At 55.5% G+C, this 19463-nt stretch overlaps 1 protein-coding gene across 6 annotated transcripts in view; it reads left to right on the top strand.

Annotated features, from left to right (window-relative positions):
* CELF5 (CUGBP Elav-like family member 5) overlaps nucleotides 1-19463 on the top strand; it is a 42718-nt gene that overhangs the window by 12686 nt on the left and 10569 nt on the right. For 4 of the 6 annotated variants that reach the window (XM_068169529.1, XM_068169527.1, XM_068169525.1 and 1 more), the window contains exons 3-5: nucleotides 10353-10404; nucleotides 16785-16913; nucleotides 18673-18752. In XM_068169529.1, the coding sequence (XP_068025630.1) occupies nucleotides 10353-10404; nucleotides 16785-16913; nucleotides 18673-18752 (261 nt within the window). The remainder of the gene's footprint in view (nucleotides 1-10352; nucleotides 10405-16784; nucleotides 16914-18672; nucleotides 18753-19463) is intronic. The other 2 variants (XM_068169528.1, XM_068169526.1) reach the window with 1 other exon arrangement.

Here is a 19463-nt window from a genome sequence, read left to right as displayed (position 1 = left end):
GCCTTCGCTGTGCTGGGCTCTGAAAGGGAAGCGGGGAGGTTATTAACGACACGCAGCGATCACACACCAAGTTACAGCCTCTTGCTAAGTGAAATTTGAAGGGGGGGGTGGGGGGGGGGGAGAGGAAAAAAAGCAGCCAGCTTTTCAATATTTCTCAGAAATGCTTTGTGTCTCTTTTCATTTGCAGCCAGACAGTTGCAAATTGCATAAAATTGCTCCTGAAGAAGAGGGGAGGGGGGGGGGGAAAGAATAGAAGGGAGGAAGCGGAGGGGGGAGGCTTCAAAAAGTAATTCTTCTGGCAAGGTACAGTTACAGTTGTATTTCTATGCAGAACAAAGAAGGGCTTGCTGAAAGGTAGGCAAGTAAGTGGCAGAAATTGGTATTGATCCAAGCTGGGACCATGGGCAGTTTAAGAGCAGTGCTGGGGGGACTGAAATGTGGCTCCATCAGGGGCAGAGCTCATGGCTCCGGCGACGGCTTGGGAACGCGGGGACACGGGGATGGAAAATTACAGAGAGCAGCAGCATTATGGCAGAGAGAGGCTCTGGGAATGCACCAGGGGTTGAGATGCTGCAGCACTAACTCAGATGGTTGGGCACAAGGATTAATGCAGAGACCCAGCAGAGCTTGAGCAGAGGGCATCCCCGTGGGCACGCTGTCTCCTGTGCTGTCGGGAGCGAGGGCTCGCTGTGGGCCATCTGTCAGGAGCCACAGCCTGTGAGGATCTGAGGGAACACAGGTGACTGGAGGGGGTTTGGTAGAGAGGTCAAAGCAGCTCATTTTCCCCTCACCTGTCTTTAGTGTAAGCATAGATGTGAAACCAGCCTGGACCTGTGTTGCTGAAATGAGGACTTGAGGTGATGACTCTAGCTGGGAGGTGTCCCTGCCTAGGGCAGGGAGGTTGGAGCAGATGATCTCTGAGGTCCCTTCCCAACTGAGCCACTCAAGGATTCTATGCTAGCTGGGGACACTACATGGATATTGTAGCTGGCAAAGCTGGGAGACAGTGCTGATGAGGAGTGGTGGAGGGGGCCTGAATGTTTGGCTGGGGGCTGAAGCTGGGCTCAGGCTCTTAATCTTAGAGGTAGCCCCTGCAGTTTGAACCTTTGGGCAGGGCAGGGAGATGTTTCTTGTGTCCACCCTGCAGGCTTGCTAGGCAGTATCAGCCAATTCATGAGGGCCAGGCAACATTAGCAGTAGAAAGCAGCAATACAGGGAGCACATCAGGGCTGGCTCGTTGAAATGGCAGCGCCAGGACGTGAAGGCACCTGAGCTAAAGCAGTCCCATGATGAGGAGCCACAGAAGCATCTGCTTACTGCAGAGAGAATTGCAAATCCTTCTGAGGGTGGAGGTTTGGCTGGAGGGGCTGAGAGCTATCTGAGAGGCAAGGCAGCAGCCCTACGAAGTCCATACCCTGAAGAGGCAGGGGGAGAGCAAGCTGCCAAGGCAAACATTGGCTCCTGCTGCAGACAGAACTGGGAGGATAATAACATTAAAGATCACCTCCAATTCCCACACAGTGGCAGAAGCACACATCCAGGCTCTGTGCTGTGCACCAGGGGCTTCCCTTTCTCCCCAGGCCTGTTGCCCTTTGCACAGCTGGGTGCTCACATTCCCATGTAGCACAGGGCTTAGACTTTTGTCTCCTGGAGCTGGCACCTGTGCTTGTGAGCACATAGGCACCTGGGCACCAGCCCACACAGACCTGCATCTCTGCAAAGGCACCCACACTCCTGAGCATGACTCTGCACTCGTTTGGCTGAGGGCACACAAGTGTTGGTGGCTGTGGCTGTAGCATCACAGAGAGCTTCATGTTGGAAGGGACCTCTGGAGTCTGTGGTCAAAGGCTGCTCAGAGCAGGGCTGACTGCATCTGATCACTCATCACCAGCCTCAGCTGAGTTTGGGATATCTCCAAGGAGATCCTGCAGTCACTCTGGGCCTGTGCACACAGCCAGAGTCAAGCAGTTTGTCTGGTAGCAGCCATAACTGCTGTGGCTCAGCCCAGAGAGGAGATGGCTCAGGGGATTCTTAGGGTGGCACAGGGCTGAGGCCCATTTCCAGTGGCTTTTCCCCTGGGCATGTTGTTACTGCAGGAGGTTTTGCACTGCTCAGACTGTTCAGGGTTGCCATGGGAACTGGTACACTGGGCCTGTGCTCAGCAGTCAGGACAGAGGCTTCTTGCTGCCATCTGCTTGGCCCTGTCTGCAGCCACCACTGGGTGTTAAATGAGCAGAGACCTCTTCCCCAGCCACTGCAATTAGCTTGCCATGGAGGGGAGAAGAGGGGTGGGCATGGCTGCACTGAGGCACTACCAGTCCACACCACTGCCAGGCCCAGACTGACTACAGCCTGGTAACCTTCCCTTGCAGCCAGGAGGCCTCTGCAAGCTCTGCAGACCTGGCTGGCTGTCAGCTCAGGCTTCCTGTGCCACTCACTCTGCCCTTTGCCACTTTGCTGAGCTCCCTGGAGGTTCCCACTTGCTCATGGAGAAGCACACCTGAGCCTGTTCACCGGGCTAGGTGGCCAGTGGAGCAGGGGCAGTGGTGCAGCAGTGAGTGCAGGCAAGGGTGGGTGTAGGATGCCTTCTCCAAGCAGCTTGACAGGAAGATCAAAGCCAGCTGAGCGTGGCAGCATTCCCAGCTTTCAGCTCTCCAGCTTGCTTACACTTCCTCAGAGTGGTCACCCATCTCATAGCAGCAGCTTCCTGCTTTTTGTAGGCCTGCTAAGCACTTTCTACCTTCCCTTGAGCTTCTGTGGTTAAGGCTTCCTTGGGCAAGCTGAGGACAGTATGACTCTCTCTCTGCTGGAGCAAGATCCTGCAGCTGACACAGGAGCCTGGGCCTGAGGGCCAAGTGTGCATGGCTCCTCGAGCCTCTGCCTTTCTGGTGGCCAAAATGATCTGGGGAAGAGGAGGCTCAGGGGAGACCTTCTTGCTCTCTACAGCTACCTGAAAGGAGGTTGTAGCCAGGTGGGGGGTGGTCTCTTCTCCCAGGCAAGCAGCACCAGACAAGAGGACACAGTCTCAAGCTGTGCCAGGGGAAGTCTAGACTGGAGGTGAGGAGAAAGTTCTTCCCAGCAAGAGAGATTGGCCATTGGAATGTGCTGCCCAGGGAGGTGGTGGAGTCACCATCCCTGGAGGAGTTCAAGAAAGGCTTGGCTGTAGCACTTGGAGCCAAGGTTTAGTTGTCAGGAGGTGTTGGGTGATAGATTGGACTTGGTGATCTCTGAGGTCTTCTCCAACCTGGCTGGTTCTGTGATCTCTTCTGGTCTGGAAGGACTTGCTTAGAGGAACTTTGGGGGTTTTCAGTTCCTTCAGCTCTGTCTCACAAGAATGGGGAGGAGCAGGAGGATAGTTGGGGCCAAATACTGCTCCTTCCACTGCTGAAAAGCCTGCTTGAAACCAGAAAGGCACTCCCCTGCTTTTGGCCCAGGATTTTGCTTCCTGTTGCCTCTGGGGGAACCTTGTTGTCCTGGCACCTGTAGCAGAAAGGGTTTGAGCAAGCTGCCGCTTTCATCTCCTCACCTAAAAGCTCCTTGCACCTTCAGTGGCACTAATCACAAGTGACAAGGAGAGGTCAGGGCAGAACAGGGAAGATTGTCTAAATGTCCTCCTTGATGCAGTGCCCTGTGGTGCACTGAGACATCAAGGAAGGAGCCCCACGAGGACAGACTGACCATGGAGCTTTGAGAGGCTGCACTTAAAACGTGGCCACCAAACAGCCAGGTCCACAGTCAGGGCTGTAATTGCTGTGCTGGGCTGGCTTCCCTACTGGGTGTCTGATGTTAATGCACAGTAATGGTGCTGTCACTTCCACAGAGACAGGAGGGAGACACAAAGGCTTTCTGAGTCATGGCGATCTGTTCCTTGCCTTGCCTCCCAGAGCAGCGCTAGCTCCGGTGGAGACAAGGTTGTCTGACTGTGTTAAAGGAGAAGGAACAGAGCACAGCAGAGAATCCAAGAGGCAAAGCAGCCAGTGGTGTGGTGTGGTGTGGTCTGTGTGCTGCTTTGGGTAGCTGCTTCCTGACTCCTGCCTGTGCTCATCTTTGGTGGGAGAGGATAGCTTCCATGCTCTGCCTGGTTTGCTCTCTGTGCTGGGGGTAGGGAAAATACCTCCCAAAGAAATAGAAGCCCTACAGGAAAGCTGGGGAGGGACTTTTTAGGGTGTCAGGGAGTGATAAAACTAGGGGGAATGGAGCAAAACTAGAAATGGATAGATTCAGATTGGATGCCAGGAAGAAGTTCTCCCCCAGGAGGGTGGTGAGAGCCTGGCTCAGGTTGCCCAGGGAGCCTCGTGCCTGGAGGTGTTTGCAGCCAGGTTGGATGTGGCTGTGAGCAACCTGCTGTAGTGTGAGGTGTCCCTGCCCAGGGCTTGGAGCAGGCTGATCCTTGAGGTCCCTTCCAGCCCTGACAGTTCTCTGATTCTAAGTGATGAGCTGGAGGATTTGAGTCCTCTTCCTGGTGACACAAAGCAGTTGGGTGAAGTCCTCCAACGACCCTCCACGCTCCTGCAAAAAGAGATGGCCTTAGCCACGCAGGCAGGAGGTGTGGTGGTTTGGACTGTGGCCCTTTGCCTCCTGCTTCTGTCCCAGACTTTACTGCATGACCTTCATCATCATGTGCCTTGGTTCCTCCACCTGGTACACAGTCCTCATAATTATCCTTGTCTCCTCCCTAATGGAATTGGATGGGGTGAATCCATAAGCAGCCTTTAGAGCTGTGATGGAGTGGTGCTCGTTGCTGATGTCTCTGGGTGAGATAATTTTCCCCTTTCTCAGGGCAGGGTGGTTCTGCTGGAGAGAGGATGGAGGTGCACTGAGCACTGTGGCAGTGGAAAGAGGCAGGCAGGAGGCTGGAGCAGGGATGCTGGCAGCGATCCCTCGCTGCTCGCGTTCCTGACCAGAAACAGAATCCAAATGAGCAAATCAGCCTTGAGGTTGATGTGCTCTGCACAGCTAGAAGTGGTTGTGATTATTCAGGCAGAGCATTTTTAACTGGCCAGTGGAGGACCAGCCCACAATTTGCAAAGCCTAAGAGCCTAGGACCTGATTCTGCCAATAGCCTTGGATGCCTTTTGGTTCCTGACGTCCCAGAGGAGTCAGCCTGCATTGTGTGTTTCATGTTCTCTGCCTCTGACCCTCTTAACACTTAGAGATTCCCCTGCATTGCACCTGAGGGGCTATTTTACATCACTTACTCCTAATTAATAGAGAGGCTTGCCCTGCCATCCCAGGGGGCTTTCTCCCTCCATCCAGCTTTTGCAGTTTGAAAGCTGAGGAAGCAAAGAGCTAAAGGTCACTGCTGGAGAGTGTGGCTTCCAGACTGCCGAGATGACAGCTCATGCTGGGCAGCAGTGTAAGTGTGGGGAGCTAGCTCACCCCCAGAAGGGCTTTTTTGGGGGGTATGGTGAGGGAAATGGGGGTGAGGAATGGTGAAACCACCACCAAATCTTCCTCTGACCTCCATGGAGCCAGGAATTGTCCTTAGATCCTTGATCCCAAGAGAGCTGTTGAGGGTAGGGGAGCATGTGAAAGCAAGGTGGGATCCCAAGCAGAGCATGGTTCCCCATTTCTCGCTGCTGACCAGATGCTGGGGGTGGGATGTAATCCAAGGGGGTGAGATGTAATCCAAGGGGGTGGGATGTAATCCAGCCATTCACCAGCAAGGCCTCTGCTTTGGAAGCCTCTAGGCCCTTCTGGGCTGCAGTGACTCCCTTACCCCTGGTATCTCCTCACTGCAACCTGAGGGCTGTGCAGGAGCCATGGCTGCCTGTGCTTTGGAGCATCTAACAGTCAGTCTGGTGGTCAGTACAGCTTGGTGCCCCATCAGGCTCACCAGCTGCTCCCCATCAGTGGTGCCAAAGCAAGCAGGCTACCAAAGGTTGTGTGGGGGTAAAGAGGAGAGTGAGGCAGAGAGAGAGAAACATCATCTGTGGGAGCAGCAGGCTGCAGAGGGGAAAGCTGTGCTTGGAAAGGGAAGGTGTGCATCCAACCAGGAGGGCAACTGGGAGGGAGAAGCTAAAGGAGAGGGGGGCAGTGGGAGCTTTGCCCCCTCCCATGTGCTGCCCATCTGGTGTCCATTGCTGTGTGTGGCTCCAGAAGGCTTCTTGAGCCTGGTGCCTCATGGAGCTGACAGCTCTTGGTCTGTGTGTAGGAAGGGCTGTGAAGGGTGGGGGTGAGGGATGCAGGAGGGGGGACACTTGGCCTGTAGTGGCCTGGCAGCATATGCTAAGTATTAATTAATGTGGTGTTCTGCAGTGATGAAGAAGAAATAGAAGAATGCTCAGCTGAATAATTTAATGAGGAAAATAAAGCTCAGCTAGCCAGGCAGGTAGAGGCTCATCAATCATTCACTCAGGTTCTCCATGGCACACATGTGTTCACAGGCTTCTGTTCGTGGCTCTGCAGCTGCCTGGCACTTGGAATTTATGGCAGGCACATCCTGACTCTTGGATTTGGAGCCCAGCTGGGCATCTGCAGAGAGGGCTTGCTTAGAATCAGGGGTGGTCTCTGATTACTGTGCAGCTTGAGGTGGTGTCCTGGAGGCCAGCAGACCCTGTCCCTCCGGAGGCTGCTGTGCAAGCCAGAAGCATGACCTCCTTGCTCTCCTGCTGGCTGCTCTCTTCCTTCCTCCCTCAAATGGAAGAGGTAACTCTTGACCATCCTTCCTGTCTGCTGAGTTCCTGTGGGGAGACAGAGCTCTTTGAGAGCTGTATGCAAAGTTTAGGACCTCACAAGGACTCTTCTCACAGCTTGCAGCCTGTGTTGTGGAGTTAAAGCAGCTGTGGACTCCTTACAGTTGTAGATTCAGGCTTCTGCTTGGTGTTTTGTTCCTCTCTGGGGGCAAGGTGGGGCTTAGAAGCACTGAAGTGGTGGTGTCCTGCTTGTGGAAGCCTCTGGGTGTCCACTTCCCTGCAAGGGGGACTGTGCCTGCCTTGGCCTCAGCTGGGAGTCCTCCCATTGGAGCCAGCAGCAAGCAGAGACTCTTGCTCTTCTCCAAGTCTCCTCATCTGGACACGTTTCTTGTACCTTGTTTTCTGCTCCTTCCCCACATCATCTCGTGGAGCAGAGACCCAGACCCCAGTTCCCTGGCTGGCCTTCAGAGTCCCCAGAGCTGGCCAGGTCTCTGGAAATAAAGGGGCAGCCCTCGGCTGAGGGCCTGGCTCTGATGGGGGCAGAGGGGGGACTCTTCCTGTGGCCTGCCGTGGTGCCGTGTCAGGTAGGCAGGAGGGAAGCTGTTGGCACAGCTGTGGAGCGCAGAGCAGCCCACATGTGCGATCTCACCCCGGGCAGCCCTCCCCCTTCCTCCTGTCACTGCAGCCAGACACCGCTCCCAGACTTGCACCAGCGCCGAGCCCACGTCACTGCTGCCATCAGCTCTGGCACCCCTCCCGCCAGTGCTGTCTTGTGGGCATCCTGCCACGGCCCTGCCGTGGGCATGTGGCCCTGCTCCGTGCGTGTGTGGCCCTGTGGGGTGTCCTCTCCTCTGGCGGGCAGGGTCCTGGGGCCAGCCACGGGGAGCGGCCCAGGGGCAGGCCCTGCAGCACGCCCTTGGCTGCATCGCAGTCCCTGCGTTGGGGGGGGAGGGGGGGGAAGGAGAGGGGTGGACAGATGGGTAGAGGGGGGCCCCCTCCCCAGAGATCATATCAAAATGTCTCTTTTGTGCAAAGCAGAGGGAATGCCCCCAAGAGCTGGTTTCCATGGCAACCACAAATGTCAGGTTCCGTGTGGTGAATAACCGTTTCCATGACAACACCTCCTTTACCCTAGGTGCTGGGAAGTGGAGTGACAGCCCTGTTGGGGGAGGGGACAGGGAGATGTCCTCAGGTACTTAACCCCCCCCCCTCACCTCCCCCCATCCTTTCCAACTCCTTGCCCCAAGCCCTCAGCCCCAGCATCCCTGGGTGGGTCCATGCTCACGTGGGGGTGTGATGCTCTTGGCTTCCACAGCATCCCTCCCTCCCTCCCTCCCTCCTTCCCTCCCTCTTTCCCTTCCCCCATATGGATTTGCTCCTCATAGAAACCGAGATCTGAGTCTGTCCCTCCAGCTCCCTCCCCATCTGTTTAGCTTAATCCTGGTTTTGCATCCTGAGTAGAAACAAAGCTATTTCTCAGTGCTGTGGGAGCAGTGGGGAGCGAGGTGGCCAGCTGCCCCTCTTGGCTCCACACTGAGCCCTCTCTTCCGAGCACACATCTGGGCTGCCTGCCCTCTCCCACCCAGCCTGCTGCCCAAGCACCCCCAGCCTCAGCACACAGGGGCACGTTGCCAGAGGCTGTGAGCAGTGATAGGAGCCACAGCCTCTCAGGGAGGGAGTCAGAGGCTTTCTGGAATAATGTCTGACTGCATCCTTCTGAGCCCCTGCCCCCCATCCCAGCTCCTGGGCTGAAAGAGATGCCTGCTGCTTGGCAGCTCCTGGGAGGAGCAGCAGCCCAGGGGCTGAGGAGTGGCAGTGCTGCACAGGCTGGGGCCACATGGCAGCACAGTGTGAGCTCTACAAACCCCTGCAGCTGGGCAGGAGTGGGAAAGGGACCCTCGGCCTTTCCCTCTCCTCCAAATGACACAGCAAGTCCTGGGAGCTGAGGTGCAGCATGGCAGCAGCTTGGCCTTCCTTTGGGCAGCTGCCAGCCAATCCCTGGCTCTGCCAAGCAGCCCCACATCACTCCTTGAGGCAGGGATGGTATCACTTGGGGCTGGCCCTAGCTTCTGTTCATCCTGCCTGAGATCCACCAGTCCCTGGGAGGCAGCTCACAGCCCCCAGCTGCCACGAGCGCTCTGCTGTGCCCAGCAGTCAGGCTTCAGCAGCGGTGTGCCATGCCCTGGGCAGCCTTGTGCTTGGCATCGCTGTGCAGGGAGCTGCAGAGCTACTTCAGGAGTCTCCTCCAGCTGTCGTGACTGTGGGCTCTGCCAGCCTGGCTCAGCCACCCCTTGGAGACCAGCAGCAGGGCCACATTCTGCATGCTGGCTTCTGAAGAGGTTTCAGTTGGTGACTTTCATGTCTTGATTTCATTTGCAGTGTTGCTGCTGTTGCTGTCTTCCCTGAGGGTGTTTCCTAAGAGAGGGGAGAGAGGATGCCTGGGACCTGCAGCTTGTGTGCAGGTCTTAGCTGCAGAGTTCAGTGTGGGCTTTGTGATGGATGTCCCTGATGGAAGTCACTCTCAGCCTCTGTGAATGGTGCTGAGAGACGTGGAGGGAGCTGTGCTGTGAGCGTGGAAGTCTGCCTTGGCCACTGCCCCTCAGGGGAGGTGTGGCTCACTTGCATCCTGCTGGCCTGGGAAGGAGGCCACAGCTTGCCCCTGCCTTTCTGGGCAGCACAGGTCACCACCAGGCCCTGCAGCAGAGCTGTGCTGCTTTGCAGCTGGGCTGGAGCTGTGGGTTTGGGTTGCTTGAGGCAGCAGCAGTGATTTGCTGTCTTACCTGGGGAGTCCTCTCAGCACGTGAGCTGAGCTACCACTCAGGCTTGGTGACACTAACCAGCTGTAAGGGAGGTAAGCAGCTCAGCTCTTCTCCACACACCAGGGAGAGGAGTTGTGGTGCTTTCAGCTTGAGCATTGCCTCTGTGGACAGATGTTGCTGGAGAGCATCTCTGCCCTTCTTTAGAGCTGCTCTGACTGCATGAGGGCTGGGGAAAGGGAAACACCATCCCAGCAAGGTGTGCTGCTCCTAGCTGTGCCCAGAGGCATTCTGTCCTCCCTCCTGTAAGGAAAGTGAGTGGCTCAGTTGGGTGAGGTGACCATGTCACTGCCATGAGGGTGGTGGAACACTGGAACAGGTTGCCCGGGGAGGTAGTTGAGGCTTCATCCCTGGAGGTATTCAGAGTGAGGCTCAACAAGGCTCTGGGCAGCCTGATCTAGTTGAGGATGCCTCTCCTTACTGCAGAGGGGGTTGGACTGGATGAGCTGTGGAGGTCCCTTCCAGCCCAGACCCTCCTATGAGTCTACATCTGCAGTGAGGCAGGGCAGGCAAAGGAAGAGCTTCCAGGCAGAGTTTCACCTCAGGCCACCCTGACCACTGTTCAGGCTCCAGCTTCACAGTGATGAGCTGCTTCCTTGGAGTCCTTCCTTTGCCACTTGCTGGGTCTGAGGAGGAGGAGGAGGAGGAGGTTTGTGCATTGTGGGCACTTCCAGCAGGCAAGCAGCTGAGCAGGGACGAGAGCCAGACTGCCTCCTCCGAAGGCTGAAAGCCGTGCGCTCCCTTCTCCAAAGGCTTCTGCTTGCCATCACAGTGTCTTGGCTTTCCTTCTGCCACTCTCCCTGCTCTGCACAGCAGGCAGGAAAGGGGCACCCTGGTGCCAGTGCTGTGTGCCAGGCAGATGGGCCAGGCTCTAACCCTCTGCATTTCTCTTCCATTGCAGATGGCGCGCCCGATTCAAGTGAAGCCTGCAGACAGCGAGAGCCGTGGAGGTAGTTGTCATCTCTCCTTGTTTCTCCTTTGGTGCTTGTCAGGAGGGACCAAGCAAAGAGATGGGGTCCTGCATCTCCCCACAGTCTGTCTGGAGGGGGATGTGTGTGGCAGGGAGGGGCAGGAGGAGAGGCGAGGGATAGGTTTTGCTGCACAGCCTTCAGCTTGGCCTAGCAGGCAGCTGGGAGCACCCCAAGGGCTAAAGGCAACGCTGTGGCTGCCCACTCCCACTCTTGCCCAGGCCTTTGAGGGCCCTATTAGCCTGCCAGGGTTTGTGTCTGCCCCTGCCCTCCCCCAGCAGGTCACTGAAGCAGGCATGCACTCTGCTCTGTGGCACCAAGGGCCCTGGAGGGTGTAAGCAGCTGTGAAGAGGCTTCTGAATTCTGACACCTGGTCAGCCCAATGGAAGGCAGATCCCAGCAGCAGCAGCAGCAGCAGCAGCAGTGGCTTTTTAACCTGTTCAGCTTGTAGCTGAATCTGCTGTCTGCAGCTCACTCCTCTGCCTCCCCCATGGCTGCTGCACTCTCAGCCTCTCCGCTCTCAGTCCTGCAGCAGCCCCCACCACGCTGTCAGGGCCCAAGAGCTGTTGCAGAAAATAGCATGTGATGGGCAAACAGTGTCTGGAGAGGAAGGATGCTGAGTTTAGGCCTGAGATGGAGGTGCTGTCAGCCTGCAGGGGACCAGCTGGGTGAGAGCTGTGTGTGCTTGAGCGAGGGAGGATGGGGAGCTGGAGGGATCTCTGAGAATGGAGCGGGGAGCTCACAGCAGCTCAGATGCCTCCTCCAGGTGGAGGTGGTTTGCAACTCCAGCCTTCTCCTGAGGGAGAAACCCATCCTGCTGCTTCTCCTTGTCTTCCCTGTGCACTTCTCTTCCTCTCCATTCCTTCCTCTGCCTCTCCACACCTTGTGCTGTGGGTGCTGCCTGCGGGAGGAGCTGAGGAGCGGGGAGGGGAGGGTTTGTGTCAGGCTGTTTGCTCCGGTGGGCAGCAGGTCCTCCATGCTGCCTTGAGATTTGGAAGGCTTTTGTTTGCCATTTGTTTGTTTTCTTTCCACAGGGGTCACTTCCAAACGCTTTGTGGTTAGTTTTAATAACAATTAAGAGTGTCTTCCTTCACTGGCAGGAACAGGAGAGAGGTTTTTAACAGGGAAGTGTTTATGTGAGCTCCTCTGAAAGACAACTGCTCTGTTTAAGTCAGATGATTTCATTTCCCACGTGGAATCTGCAGCTTCTCATGATTTACTTGAGGGCTGACACCTGGCTTGTACTGCATCCTGGGTGTTTTTATTCCTGACAGTCTCAGACATGCCACCTATAGACAAAGACCTGTGGCTCCAGCCCCCAAGGGAAAGAGCCTGTCTCAAGCATGAATGACTCAATCCAGCTCACCTTACTTCAGCCCCTGGCTGCAGGGCTGAGTTTAAAGTCCTTCTCCATGTTACAGACAGTAAAAGGAGACCAGTGCCTTCAGGGTGATTCACTCTCAGCAGTGGTGCTGGGAGTGGGTGAGGAGTCCTCTGGAGGTGCTGTCCTTGAGAGGTGCCTGCAGTGGAGATAAAGGAAGGTGACTGCTGCCAGGCATCTCAGAGATTCATGGATACATTGAATGGCTTTGGTTGGGAGGGACCTTAGAAAAGATCACCCAGTTCCAGCCCCCCTGCCATGGGCAGGGACACCTCCCACCAGCCCAGCTTGCTCAAGGCCTCATCCACCCTGGCCTTGAAACACCTCCAGGGAGGGGACATCCACAACCTCCCCTGGGCAGCCTGTTCCAGTCCCTCCCCACCCTCACTGGCAAGAATTTCTTCCTAATCTCCAGTCTCAGTCTCCCCTCTCCCTGCTCTAAATCCCTGCCCCTCCTCCTGGCACTACAAGCCCTCAGTTTTGCTGCAGTTTTACTTCAGGAATTTGTTGCATGTTTTACTCTCTGCTGAGAGAATTTCTCCCTAATCTCCAGCCTCAGTCTCCCCTCTCCCTGCTCTAAGCCATTGCCTCTCATCCTGTCACTGCAAACCCTTGTCAAAAGTCCCTCCCCAGCTCTCCTGTAGCCCCCCTCAGGTACTGGAAGGCTGCTCTGAGGTCTCCCTGGAGCCTTCTCTTCTCCAGGCTGAGCAACCCCAGCTCCCTCAACCTATTCTCATAGCAGAGGTTCTCCAAATGGCTCACCTCCCCCTTCCAGGTACACCACCCCCCTTAGAGGTACACACTGGCAGCTCCCAAGCCCCCCAGGCTGGATGGCCCAGGCTGCCATGCACAGCTGATGCCCCTGCAGGAAGCCCTCTCAGGACAGCAGTGAAGCCAGAGGAGCCAATCCAGGCTGTGGCCACTGCAGCTTTGCTTTCTTGACAGTTTGTGTTTCTCTGCTGAGTGCACCTCAAGCTGAGCAAGTGTGCAGATATGGGAAGGGTCCTTCCTTAGAGCAAGAGCCCCACAGTGACAGGAGGTAAAAGGAGAGATTTGGGGCAGGGCAGAACTGCCTGGATTAGGAATTTCTCAAGGGAACAGCTGCATGCATCAGTGAGGCTTTGCTCTGCATTACCCTTGAAGGGGGAAACCTCTTTTATCCTCCCCAGGGACCTGACCTCTCTCAAATGAAGCCTCCTGCCCCAGAGCCTGTCCCTTGCTCTGAGAGATGCTGGGGGCTTTGTGCCAAAGGGGCAGTTCTGGCCAAGCCTTGCAGGGGCTGTGTGGGTGCTCAGTGGTGCTGCTCCCTGCAGAAGGAAGTCTCTGGTGCAAAGATTCCATCTGCATTAGTTCAGAGGGGGACCTGTGATTCTGGTGCAGGCTTTGTCAGCTCTTTCCTCCTTTCCCTCACGCCTCTGTGAGCCTGGGAGTGCCAGAAGGAGAAGGAGTGAGGGGGCAGAGGAGCTTGTCTGTGCTTCTTGTGAGACCTGGAGCACTCTGCTGCACTGATGTGATATGACAGCTAGCCCAAGCCCATTAGCACTGCCTTAGAGACAAGGAAGCTTTCTGCATACCCAAGGAGATTTGCTGCCTCCTGTCCACAGCCCAACTGCTGGAGCAGGCTTCCTCCCTCTCCCTCATCCTTGCTGCTGACAGCTGTTGGCCAGATGACCTAGATCCACTGGGTTTAAAGAGGAGCAGTGTCCAGTGCTTGTGTGCTCCTCTCTCCCTCTCTCATGGTTGATGCCTTCAGCCTTAACCCCTTGCTTGTTCCCGTGGTGTCTTCAGCAGCAGCTTGCACTGCATTGGCCTTCCTGCTGCTGCCTGCCTGCCTGCCTGTGCCCAGAGCATGTTTCCATGGGAACTCAACAGTCAGAGATCAGAGACAATTTTCCTGGTTGCTGGACAGCATGGGAAATTGCCAATCAGAGGGTGAAAAACAAGAGCTGGAGAGGAAAAAAAATGAAGGGGGGGGTGTGGAAAAAAAATGGCAGTAGGAGGAGGAGGTTGTGCTGTTGCAGCAAGTGGGGGAGAGGAGATCTCCCAGGGCTGCAGGCAGTCCCTGCTGGGGGTTGAAAGGAGCCCAGTGATGCACAGCAGTGGCTTGAGGAAGCTCAGGTGACTTGGGGAAGGCTGCTGGGAGAGTGGTGACAGCAGACCTCAGGTGAAAGGGCTTGTGCAGGGCTGTGGGGGAGGGATGAGGCAGCTCAGCAGTTCTCAGCTGGCCCTTGGGTGGGGGCAGGTGCTCTGCTGCTGCTGAGGAGGCAGCTGCACAGCTCCTGGTGGATTTAGCTCCTGGGCCTTGTGCCTTGGCTGGGCCTTTCTGGGGCAGATTTTGTGGTGGACTCCAGCAGCTGCAAGAGTGTCTCCAAAGTGCAGCCCTTGCCTCCTGGGGGCATGGAGGAGTGGGGAAGGAAATGGAAGGGGATGAGATTCCCCCAGCCCCAGTTAGGCAGGGAAGCAGGGGAATGGGGGAAGGCTGGCAGTCTGGCCTTTGGGACTGACACAGTTTCAGCCCTGCCCAGTGCTACAGGGCAGGAGAGCAAAGCCTTAGGTGCAGCACTTTTAACCCTGGGTCTGTGGTGTCCTTCCTGCATGCATGCCAGGTGCCTCCTGGGGAGCTGTGCCTGCAGGGAGGGTGCTGCAGCTCTGCCAAGTGGCTCCCTGGGGGCTCTGCATGGGGGAGGAATGCATCTGCCTGCACCTCCCTCTTGCTCACCCCGAGGAGTGTTGGTGCTGAAGGCACCTGCTGGGGCTAGGCCAAGGTGCAAGCATGCTCCTGTGCATGCAGGCCCCTGTGTGCCCATCCCTGTGTGCTGGGAGTGTGCCTCTGCCTGCCTGCAAGGGGCCATGGCACATGCAGAGCCTCCCTGGACACCTTCCCAGGTTGTGTCTGTGTGTGGAGGGCAGCAGAGGGGAGGCAGATTCCTGACTTTCCCGGGTGGGAAACATCCTCATAGGCAAAAGGAAGGGAGCAAGGAAGGGGCTGAGGAGGCTTCAGGGAGAGTGTGCTGTGTGTCCCATCCCTGCCATACCTCCACACAGCCACCCCTGCAGCCTGCTCTGCTGTTAGAGCTGCAAGACCTGTTGTTTTGCAGGTCACTGCACTCTCAGCTAGCAGCTTCCTTGCTGCTTCCCCTGACCTGCCTCACGTTCCAGTGGCTGTGTTTGAAGCCAGTCCCTCTGACCCCGTTGCTGCCAAGGAGGAATCCTCTCTCCCTGCTCCTCCTGAGCCATCTCCTGATAGGTTTCACTGCTGTGGGTAGTGTGGGGCAGTGGGGGAGGGCTGGCTCTGTAGCTGGCACAACTCTCTCCTCGCAGGAGTGGAGATGTGGACTGGCATGAGGCTGAGGCTTTCATGTTGTGCTATTTTAATAGCTGCTCACAGCAATCTGTGGAGGATGTTGCTGCAACCACTGCTGTGTTTGTGCTTGACTGGGTGGCACAAGGCTGTGTGATGGGCCCCTGTGGGTACTGATGAGGGCAGAGAACTGGCACTCTGCATCTTCCTCCCCACCTCCATACTTGGCCATCCCCACAAAACCATAATCCTCCCTTCTGCCTGCTGATGGAGGAAGCCAGAAGGACCCTGGGCTCAAAGTCAGTCTTAGATGTGTTGGCAGCCTTCCACCCCCCCACCAGTGTGACATGGGTACAAAAAGCCCTTGGAGAAGGGAGCAGTAGGGCCCATGGAGCTGTTGGCCCTCAGCCAGCTGATCCTGTGGTGAGGCACACTGGGATCCAGGCCTTAGAAGACATCTGGGGAGACATCCTGGTTAGACTGAAGGAGAGAAGGGCAAATTAAGGCCAAGATGCTTGCTTACAGAGCAGCTGAAGAAACAGTGGGCTTTGGAGGGAAGAAAAAGGGTTTAGAAGCCAAAGGTCCTGGAATTTATTTGCCCTGCCTGGGTTGATCTTCTGTGTTTCCCTAAGGCACCTCCTGGACTTCATCTACTGCCCAGGGAGGGTGCAGTTGCCCAGGCAGCTTCTCTTACCACCATTTGTGTTGGAATAGAATGAGAATGGAATGGAATGGAATAGAATGAGAATGGAATAGAATGAGAATGGAATAGAATGAGAATGGAATAGAATGAGAATGGAATAGAATGAGAATGGAATAGAATGAGAATGGAATAGAATGAGAATGGAATAGAATGAGAATGGAATAGAATGAGAATGGAATAGAATGAGAATGGAATAGAATGAGAATGGAATAGAATGAGAATGGAATGGAATGAGAATGGAATGGAATGAGAATGGAATGGAATGAGAATGGAATGGAATGGAATAGAATGGAATAGAATAGAATAGAATAGAATAGAATAGAATAGAATAGAATAGAATAGAATAGAATAGAATAGAATAGAATAGAATAGAATAGAATAGAATAGAATAGAATAGAATGAACCAGGCTGGAAGAGGCCTTTGAGACCATCGAGTCGGATGGTACCAAGGAGAGTGCTGAGGAATAGGAGGAGATCACCTGGTTAATTCTGCATTCTGTCATCTCTTTCTTTTGTGTCTTTTTAGTCCTTTGGGAAAGGTAGGACAGGGAAAAGCCACAGCAACCTTTGCAGGTATGAGGAGCTGGAGAGGACCCTGCAGAATACAGACTAGAATACAGAATTAAGCAGGCTGGAAAGGACCTTCGAGATCATCCAGTCCAACCTCTCCCCCAACACCATCTAAGCAACTAAACCATGGCACCAAGGGCCTCATCCAGGCTCTTTTTCAACACTCCCAGTGATGGTGACTCCACCACCTCCCTGGGCAGCCCATCCCAATGGGCAATCCCTCTTTCTTCCTCACCTCCAGCCTGAGCCTCCCCTGGCACACACTCGCCTCTGGAAGCATTTCAGCCAATCCTTGCCGCGCCAGGCATGTCTGCAGCACCAGGCTGTGATGTGCTTCAAGTGTCTCCTGTTCCTCCTGCTTTGGACTGTTAAGCCTCATAGAAGGTTGATGTTTCTGTGTTTGCCCCTAGGGGACAGGAAGCTCTTTGTGGGGATGTTAAATAAGCAGCAGTCTGAGGATGACGTGCTCCGGCTCTTCGAACCCTTTGGGGTCATTGATGAATGTACAGTGCTGCGTGGACCTGATGGCAACAGCAAAGGTGTGAACCAACCCCTCTTGTGTGCCCCTTCTCCCTGCTCTTCAGGTAGCACTCACCTCTGCCTCCTCTCTGCCTGGGGGCACTCATTTCCCCCCACCCCACCTTTATGTGAAGCCATAGCACCGCCAGGCTGTGGTGGGTTGGGAAATTCCTCCTCCCCCCCCCACTCCCCCAACATTAAATTAGCCAGGCCAGCCCAGCTGGAAGCAAGTGAAAGCTGTTACTCACAAGCAAAACCACAATGAAATGTGGTCCAAAATCTCCAGTGTTTACATTCTTTACAGGTATTTACCATCAATGAACAGCACAAGGACCTCCCCCTGGCTAAAGACCAGGGGTTGCTAACAGCTTCTCCCTCCCTGCCCCCTTCCCCCCAAAAGGGACAAGAGAAAAGAGCAGAGAGATAGTTTTTTGTTAGACTTGGCCAAAGCAATGCAGCCAAGGTCAGGCAGAAGCAAGTTAGTCTCAAACTAGAATCATCATAGAATCAATAAGGTTGGAAAAGACCTCAGAGATCATCAAGTCCAACCTGTCAGCCAGCACCTCCTGATTAAACCATGGCACCAAGTGCCACATCCACTCCCCTCTTGAACACCTCCAGGGATGGGGACTCCACCACCTCCCTGGGCAGCACATTCCAATGGCCAACAACTCTCTCTGGGAAGAATTTGCTCCTCACCTCCAGCCTAAACTTCCCCTGGCACAGCTTGAGACTGTGTCCTCTTGTTCTGGTGCTGGGTGCCTGGGAGGAGAGACCAACCCCCTCTTGGCTACAACCTCCCTTCAGGGAGTTGTAGAGAGCAATGAGGTCTCCCCTGAGCCTCCTCTTCTCCAGGCTAAGCAACTCCAGCTCCCTCAGCCTCTCCTCACAGGGCTGTGCCCCAGACCCCTCCCCAGCTCTGTTGCCCTTCTCTGGACACCTTCAAGTCTCTCAATGTCCTTCTTAAACTGAGGAGCCCAGAACTGGACACAGGACTCAAGGTGTGGCCTCAGCAGTGCTGAGCACAGGGGCACAATGACTTCCCTGCTCCTGCTGGCCACACTGTAAGTCTCTCCCAGAGCAAAGAGGCCAGAAGAGAGAGACATTATTTACCAAACTAATTCTTATGGTAGACAACTCTCCAGTGGGATTCAGAGAATCAACCAGGTTGGGAAAGGCCTCAGAGCTCCTCATTGTTTCGAGCCATCACTGCTTCCCTTTTTGCACCCACCAGTGATTGATTTGCATTTTACTACTTCTCTGCTCAAGATCTGTGAAGAGTTTTGAAGGCATAGCCTAAAACTACCACACAGGCACAGAGGGAGCAGGGCCAGGTGGAGCTGTCTGCTGCCAGGGAAGATTGGGGAAGGTGGGCAGAGCCCCCCAGGTGAAGCAGAGCACCATGAGGGAGCTGAGCTCTCAGGATCACTGGTGTGAGCCTCCTGGCTCTGCAGTTGGAAGTGGTTGGAGCCACAGTTAGGGGTGCACAGAGAGCCTGGGGAAGAGGTAGCCAGGAGCAAGGGTGCAGATGGTGACATCATCTGCAGGGTGTATCCTGGAAGCAACAATCTGAGACCCTTCCTGGTTTGTTTCCAGGAGAAAAGGACTTGGGCTGAGTCATCCTTTTTGTTCCCTGCTTGCCGGGGGGTGGGGGGGTGGAGGGGGCTTGCTTTTGCCCTGCTTGAGATCCAGATGCTGCCTCTTGCATGGTGGTGCAAGGGGCACTTTGGCAGCAGCCCTGTCACTGCAATCTCCTCTGCTCTTTCTGTCCCTTTCCAGGCTGTGCTTTTGTAAAGTTCTCCTCTCACACAGAGGCTCAGGCCGCGATCCACGCGCTCCACGGCAGCCAGACGATGCCCGTGAGTATAAGGCCAGGGCTCCCACCCTCTTCCTCTTCCTCATCCTCTTCCCATCACCCTTTTGCAGGAGCCACTCCTCACTGTCCAAAACCAGGACAGGTTCCACTGCAGCTTGCAGCTCCTGTGCCTGTGGGGAGGGGTTGGGGGTGGTGGTGTGTGCACATCTTGTCCTTGGGAGCCATCCTGCCTCCTGGGCTGGTGTGTGCTCCTCTGTCTGTCCAGCCTGGTAGTGACAGCACTGCCAGCTAGAAAGGCTAAATAAAAGAGACCCAGGAACAAGACCATGGCTTTGTCTTGGAGACAGCTACCTGGAGTAGTTCAAAAGGCAGCAAGGTGCAAGCTAAGAGCTCAGCAACGTGAGCAGACAGGACTGCAGGGGCTGAGCACACTCCCCACCTTCTCTTGTGCAGGCAGTAGAGGAGGCCTGTGGGGCAGGCCAGGTGTGGCTGGGGGATGCTTTGTGTGCTGTGTGAGGTGGTGTAGCATCAGCTGTGCCTTCTTGTGCAAGTGGAGCTGCAGTTGTGATCTCATCTCTCACCATCTCTAACCTGGATTTTGGGGCACCTTGTGGAGCATTGCTGCAGCCCAGGCTTCTTTCCAGCTGCCAGGAGCTGCTCTGCCTAGCCCAGCCAAGCTCAGTGGTGGTGGAAAGGAGGTGCTGGTGGCTGGGGGAAGGCAGCCAGGCACCTGTGCACCCCGTGAAGGCAGCCA

Source organism: Melanerpes formicivorus, unplaced genomic scaffold (genome assembly GCF_026170545.1).
Source record: "Melanerpes formicivorus ecotype bairdi unplaced genomic scaffold, bMelFor1.0.p_v2 SCAF_187, whole genome shotgun sequence".
Lineage (NCBI taxonomy): Eukaryota > Metazoa > Chordata > Aves > Piciformes > Picidae > Melanerpes > Melanerpes formicivorus.
This window is presented reverse-complemented; position numbering and strand designations above follow the sequence as displayed.